The following is a 7,500-nucleotide window of genomic DNA, read 5'->3' on the forward strand; positions in this document are numbered from 1 at the left end:
GGATGCGCTACCTGTGATTTTATTCGTCCACTGATTTTAAAATGAGAAGACACTTTACTCTCACGGTGCCTCTTTACACCCAAGTGTATAAAAAACGGTACCGGTGAATTTAATGCTAGGGGTAACCCTGCGATGGACTAGCATCCTATCCTGGGAGGAGTAGAAATACTCCTAGTCGCTTCATGCTACGGTAACCGGAGATAAGCGCCGGCCTGATGGGCCTTCTGGCTCGTAAGGAGTGACTTTACCTTTTTGTTGACTTATTCATCGACTCCTTTACGAGAACATTGCACCGGCGCCGCAGAAGTCTCAAGTTCGAATCTCGTTGAAGCCCACTGAAGTTTTCAGGTGTTTTATGTAAGAGATAATTGGTTAAATTGTCCAGAAAAGTGCGATGATTACTTCTCCCTTATAACCCTTCCTTCAAATATAGACTTATTTCCTTGCTCAAATTATGCCGCTAAAAGAAAACAATAGTGGCGGGGTATTCTGAACTCAGTATAACTAGTGCTACGCAGTCCCGTAGTCGAAAAATTAACCGAACCGTAAAATGAAGCTAAAATTTTGAAAGAGTGCTTACAGCCTAATGACTGAAACAGCGCTTAAACAAACGAGTGCTATATTACTCACACGATCTTGTAAAAAGTGTAGTTAACCGAACGGTAAAATGAAAGCCAAAATTTTAAAACAGGGTTTAGGCCTGATCACTGAAACGAGCGCTTAGGCTTAATCAGTAAACGAGTACTATATTCTTCACACGATCTGGTAAAAAGTATAGTTAACCGAACCGCATAAAATGCAAATTTGACGAATGAGGGAGTAGCTCTGCAAAAGTCTGACAAAGCGTATGCAAGTAAGATGACTGCGGGACTGCGGGAGAAGGTTTTCAATCTCTAGATTTTAGTGGCCGGGTATTCTAGAATCTAGCCTTCTAACTTTTAAAACACTCCAACCAAGGACTTAAAAATTAGCTCGCGCTAACCATGCTTCGAACAACTCAGCGAGGTTTGTGTTTGTTTTTGTTAGCCCTTGCTGTCTTTGGTACGTCTGACCATAGTTAGTCTACTAACTATGGTCTGACTAACCAAGAAAAATCCACGAAATCAGAATTGTCGAACAATTTATTTACGAAGAGGTTTAGCAAAGCAACTTACAAAACAAGTGGATTTGTCTTTCTGAGAGTATATAAAAATTGATCAAGTCAATTAAACCGAGCAATTGAGTCTCCATGAATCAATTTCACATAACTTTGTCAAAGGACAATTAAAGGCTGAAATGTTACACACCGCATGAAAATTACGCACAAAGGAAACGCGGCGAAAGAGTCTCACATTTGTCGCCAAAGTTTAGCTCTCTTTCTTCGAAGCCACAGTTTTTTAGTAACTCCTTTCTTCAGTTTGTTGTATCAGCACCTTTCTTTAAAATTATATTGCAGGAAACAAACCAACAATCAAAATATGTGAAGAGCTGACCGGCACCACAGCAAGCATACAAATGCAAGATCCTCATCAGTCTTGTAATGCATTTGAATATTAACGTTTTTCTTCGTTGACTTCTTAAAACGATGGAGTCCTGGATCATATTGGTAACGATTCAATTCAGGATCGTCCTCCGCGAATTCGCTTTGCCAGCTGAATTTCGGTTCTTTTGTTGACCCTATAGGTTTCTGACAATGCTCCGTGTCGTGGAAAATGTAGACGACGTATTTCTGTGCGAGCTCTGTCTCCAGTTCTGTACAATGGCATTTCTCTGCGATGCCGTGAGAGGCCATTCATTCCTCGGGGACTTGTATTTTCCCGCTGTTCTTTACCGCTTATAGCTACACTCACCATTTTACTTCTTTGTAAGCGCACAAAACCACGCGTTAGATGATAAAACCGTTTTGATTGTGACTCCAAAGTGACGCTGAAGTATATGAGGCTAAATGTAACGGAAATTAAAGCGCGAAAGACATTTGATTGGTCAAGCAAAATGACAATATATCTAATTGGCTGGTTCAAACTGGACGAATGAAGGGACGGATTAGTTACTATAGAAACGGCAGGGCTGCGTAGGGAATGATTTTTTATTAAACGAGTTGACAGGTAAATTGACCGCAGTAAGAAATGATTTGTGAACTGGTTCGTCAGTTGAAAGAAGTATCAGAGTTTTAACGGTTTGGCCGAGAATTTGAGCGCACCCAAGCGCCTCTCTGTCTAATTAAGCAATGACCAGGAACGCTTTCTATTCGACCAAAAATTTCGAAAAAACCGGGTACAAAGGAATCGAATGGAAAGGAAATATGCAGGGAAATTTTTTTGAGAAATCTGGGAAAAACTCGTGAAGTGATCCTGAAGTTCCGGAACAACCTGAAGATCCCTTCCCATTGGTTCATTCCTGCCTCGCGCTTCGTTTACATTTTGGGTAATATTCATTCGAGCGGCCAACCGGAAAATGCTGTTCCATGAAATTATCGAAGTATTCTGGTCGAATACAAAACGCCCCAGATCGAATTGAATGTATTAAAGATTGACGTTTAGACCATTTAAAACAACGTTGCAAAAAGGTATGCCTCGAAGGCCAAAAGCACGCTTCAATTGTTCTTGCAATCTACATCATACCGAAATACATGGCAAAGTGTTTTTTTCAAACACACTGAGTCGATAGGTTAGGTGGTTTCGACTCGTGAAAAAAGAGCCCTTTTCAGAAGGTTGTAGCTTCGATTCCCTTCCAGCAAGGGAACAGCAAATTTCAGCAATTTACATCTCTTTCATTACCTTTATAGACTCAGTGGTATAGCATCCGAACCAGAAATAATAATATAATAATAATAATAATATATATATATATATTTTTTTTATATATCACTTTATTTGCATAATAAAAATATTTAGAAAAATTAAAATATCTCCTAAAGGTAAGAACTATAAATTGCGAGCAATATAGATATTTCTCTGTTTAAAACTGTTTTTAAACTTCCAAATAAATAAATAAATAAATAAATAAAAATAGAAAAGTCATTTATTATCATTCATTAATAATACTACTACTACTACTACTACTACTACTACTACTACTACTACTACTACTACTAATAATAATAATAATAATAATAATAATAATAATAATAATAATACAATAATGATAATACAATATATTTATAGAGCGCTAATTCCCAAAGGCCCAAAAGCGCTTTACATCAAAAATTAAGTAAAATGGAAAGGAAAGGAACTTTATTTAAGTTTTAAGTGTTCTAGCCCTGGAGTACTCAGGATTGAGGACACTCTAAAACTCTAAACTCAGTTTATTAATCAAGATTAAAATTAGATGAAAAGAGAAAGATTTGAAAGAGAAGATCTTAGGGTTCTGTAAGGCGTATAAGGTTTAATTAATAAGCTTAGTGAGTGATGTCGACAGGCGCAGTACTTTGGAGGGCTTTAAATGTGATGTCTGCAATTTTGAAAATTATCGTCTGTTCAATTGAGAGCCAGTGAAGCATGCAGAATAAGCAGAGACGTGAGGTGTTTATAGCTGCCACTACTGATGAATGAGCATAGCGACACCCTGAACACGCCTTAAAACATATTTCGGCTGACCATACAGGAGCGAGTTACATGCAAGAGTCCCGTGGAAGTAACAAAGGCATGAATAAGGGTCTTACACTTAAGCTAAGACTGGAACTTGCGATTCTTGGAGAACTTGCGAAGATGAATAAAAGAAGAGTTTGCGCACACAGCCGTCAGTGACATGTGGTATCATCGAGAGAGAATTATTGAAAATTACTCCGATATTTTTAGTAGTAATAGGCCTTTTTTAATATGAATTCAGCTTGATAGCGAGTCAGTGAGGACAAAGACAAAGGAAAGTGGATGATATGTAAATATTTTTCACATTAATTCCCACTTGTTTCTATTGTCTTTGTCCTCACTCCCTCACTTTCAAGCTGAATATTTAATGTATCGAAAATGGCCTATTGAACAGCTACCACTATCAGAAACAGTGCGCCAAGGCTACTATTCAAAACTGGACATGGGCGATAACGTAAGACGACGAAAAAAAAAAGAATTTTCGTCTTGCCACTCAGTGTTCAACATCAGTTTGTTTGCTAACATCCATAAGTCAACATCTCTAACGCAATTTTCAATGTACATGAGACTAAATCCTCATAAGATCAGATTGAACGACCTATCATCAGCATAAAAATGGTGTGAAAGTCCATGTGATCTAGTAATGTCTCCCAAGGGGGGAGTATATAATGAGTCAAGGAAGAGACCAAGACCTAAATAGGCCCTGATGAACTCAGTGGAGCACACCAGAGGCAAAACGTCATGGAATCTAACAGATTGTGTTTGGTTAGATAAATACGAAATTAGCCATTCTAGTGCCCTGTCACAAATACCAAAGCGGTAGAAAATTCTGAAAGCAGAAACAGACTGAGAGGGCAACGTCATTGTAAACCCTGATAACGCGGCTGTTGCAATTGGTGGAATGCAAGTGAAACATTTGTGACAAACCATTAATTCCCGTCCGGCAATGTAGTCCACAAGTTGCTTAACCACTACTTTTTCAACTCACTTTAGATAAGAAGGGGAGGGTGGAAATCGGCCGAAAATTCTTAAATTCATGATAATCCAGACTAGATTTCTTCAGCAGGGGACAGATTCAGGGCTGCAGGGTTTTTGTTTGAGGCCCACCCATGCGGAGACCGGACGTTTTGTCCTGTTGTTTCTCATTTCAAGTTCGGTACTTTGACGCTATAAATTTCTAGATTTGTTGGCTTCTTTTTTTTCTTTTTTTTGCATGGACTTGTCTTCAGCTCATATCAGGAAGCCATGGGCTCAAGAAACATAAGAAAATCGTGCTCAATAAATCCTTCAAACTAACAAGAAGTCACATTGCCTTATTTTGCTTAGTAAATGGAATAATCGATCGTTTGGCATTTGTTAAGTTTTTTTCCTCCAATCTAAAGAATGTAATCAGCATTTCTGAGTGTTTCATTCATAGTATCGTAGAGACTCTTGTTCTTCGGCCATCGAAGTTTAATTTAAAAAATAACACACGAGGCCAAAATGTATGTTGTAGCATGCGAAACGTCAAGTCAAATTTAAAATGCATTGCTTCACAATGTTTATTGGCGCCGTGAATGTTATTTTTCATTTATAGTAATTTATAGGAGACCCAGGCCTCCTTGAGGGTTCTCTCCCAAGTCCGGTTCTTTCATTATCAAATCCGATACTTTGAAAAGCTGTCGAAAACCCCAGAACGGATTACAGCCTGTTTATGTGCAGTGGGCATAACGAAGGTCTCCAAAAATAAAGTAAGAATTCTCCAATCACAGTGTAAAGAAGATCAAGGTAATTTAGTCCAGAGGGAATTGGATCAAGTTGATCCAAATTCAATCGATTTTGATGATAAAAGACAAATATCTTCATTTCATTCACCGGATTTGACATCTGTTTTTGTTCAATTTACCACTGAAATCTTAGGTAGTCGTCAAAATTATCGGACGTATTCCTTGGAAAATCTTCCAGAGGGATCTTAATTAATTTAAGTCTGCTCCCGGCACGCTTATGCCACTTAAGGACGGTGCCTACTAATTCAGAGGTATTTTTGCGCGGTTTACTGACTATGCGGGAAAAGCAGAAAACCTTGAACAACACTCTGCTCTGGTCTCTAAAAAAATATGCCTCCAAGAGGTGACAATGCTATCACAACTCTGACATAAAAGAGCCATGCAGATGCTGATATCTGACTTAAAGATGAGTCCATTCACAGGAACACATGAGCCAATCAAATTGACCTTCTCGTATTACTGAGGGCTATCATAGCTCATTTGGTAGAGCATTAATGCACCAGCATCGCATAGGTCATGGGTTCGAATCTTGTTGAAGCCACCTGAATTTCTCAGGTGTCTATATTAGGGACGGTGCCTACTAATTCTAACGTGTTTTTGCGCGGTTTACTGAATAAACGGGAAAAGTAGATCTTAACAAGTGTTACTGAAACCCAAAAAAGAAAATTGGAGGTAACCACGCATTTTTCGAAGATAATTAATCAACAATATTTGTAAAAAGCTTTAAAATACAAAGCAATGTATGGCGTTCTTTTTCGAAAAGTGCGTGGTTACCCCCAAACTTCTCCGCATAGTTTTGAACCGCGCAAAAATATCCCTTTATTTATAAGCACCGCCGATAGGAAATCCGAGTATCTCGAAATGCGCAGAACGTATGCGCAATAACAATAGTAGGCACCGTCCTTATATGCTGTCTTTGGAATGATATCTGCAAAAAATCAGAATCGCTTTTCTTCTCGGATAAGGACGATAAACCGTAGGGCCTCAGCTCACAGCCCTTCCGTACCGTGGGACGTTAACCTACTCCTCATTCGCAAAAATCAGGACGTAGAGATCCCAATGTCTCAGTCTTTTCCCTGTGATATGTTCATTTCGGTAAGCACGTTATTTACCGAGGGTAACACCTAATAGTGTTAGAACGCTAATAAACTTGTGGCGGGTCGGTACATTTCGTTGACCCCCAGTCCATGGACTACCCAAATGGACTACCCTAAAGAATACTATTTCGAATGAGTATTGTTGATCCATGTGTAAGCAGCATCTCAAACAGTGCTTACTTAAGCCTCAACACCCATTTTAAACAGCATTGTTCAACAGTATTTAAGTCTAAGCACCCATTTTAAAAAGGCTAACTTGCGATTATTGTTGTAAAATGGGTGCTTAGACTTAAAGGCTTAAGTAAGCACTATTTGAGATGCTGCTTACACATGGATCAACAATACTCATTCGAAATAGTATTTTTAGGGTAGTTCATTTGGGTACTCCATGGACTGGGGATCAGCGAAATGTACCAACCCACCACTTGTGGCCCTCACTCATTGGGGAGATGGGTGGGGAAGGGGTATAAATGCTCGGAGATACAACAAGCTAGTACTGTAAAATCTGAGGGTTAACCTGGAATGTCCGATAACATGGTGTCCAATAGTGTCACAGCAGAATTGCGAGACAAGGCACAAGGAAAAAATTTGTTTGTAAAGCAGCATGTCTTCAGTAGCACAAGCTCGAGGAAGAATGGTTATCCTTGAGGACAAGCTATTGGTCGAGACGTAAAGGTTGACGTAAACTTGATTGGGAACAGCCGAGAACATACGATCCAATCCGAACCAATCAGCTTGCTGGTATTTTAATCGTTGCATCACTGGATGTAAACGAAAGGGTCGCCATCTTTGCGGTTGTAAACATAACAACTCTGGCCAACTCCAGCATCTTTAGTAGCCGCATAGAGAAGTCTGTATCGTTAATATGGGAGTCTTAAACATCCAGGAACATTTGCGACATCGCCGTAATCGGGAAGGCGAAGAATCATTCGAGGAAGAGCTGTGAGTGCTTGATAATGATTTGTTTTGATTTCGTATTTTGGCGCGAGCCTGTAGGATATGCGGTCAAAAAAACCGGCAAAATTTGTTATATGATTATTTCATTTGTAGAAGTTCTTACAGAGGAGTCTT

The 7,500-nt window shown here is 39.1% G+C and overlaps 1 protein-coding gene across 1 annotated transcript in view; it reads left to right on the plus strand.

The window, feature by feature from the left end:
- Positions 1-7,182: 7,182 nt before the first annotated feature.
- The window catches only part of LOC137974413 (R3H domain-containing protein 4-like), an 11,632-nt gene continuing 11,314 nt past the window's right edge, over positions 7,183-7,500 (plus strand). The window contains exon 1 of the mRNA XM_068821366.1: positions 7,183-7,371. Within this exon, the coding sequence (XP_068677467.1) occupies positions 7,295-7,371 (77 nt within the window). The 5' untranslated portion in view covers positions 7,183-7,294. The remainder of the gene's footprint in view (positions 7,372-7,500) is intronic.

The sequence above is a fragment of the Montipora foliosa genome, chromosome 10 (genome assembly GCF_036669935.1).
Source record: "Montipora foliosa isolate CH-2021 chromosome 10, ASM3666993v2, whole genome shotgun sequence".
Taxonomy (NCBI): Eukaryota; Metazoa; Cnidaria; class Anthozoa; order Scleractinia; family Acroporidae; genus Montipora; species Montipora foliosa.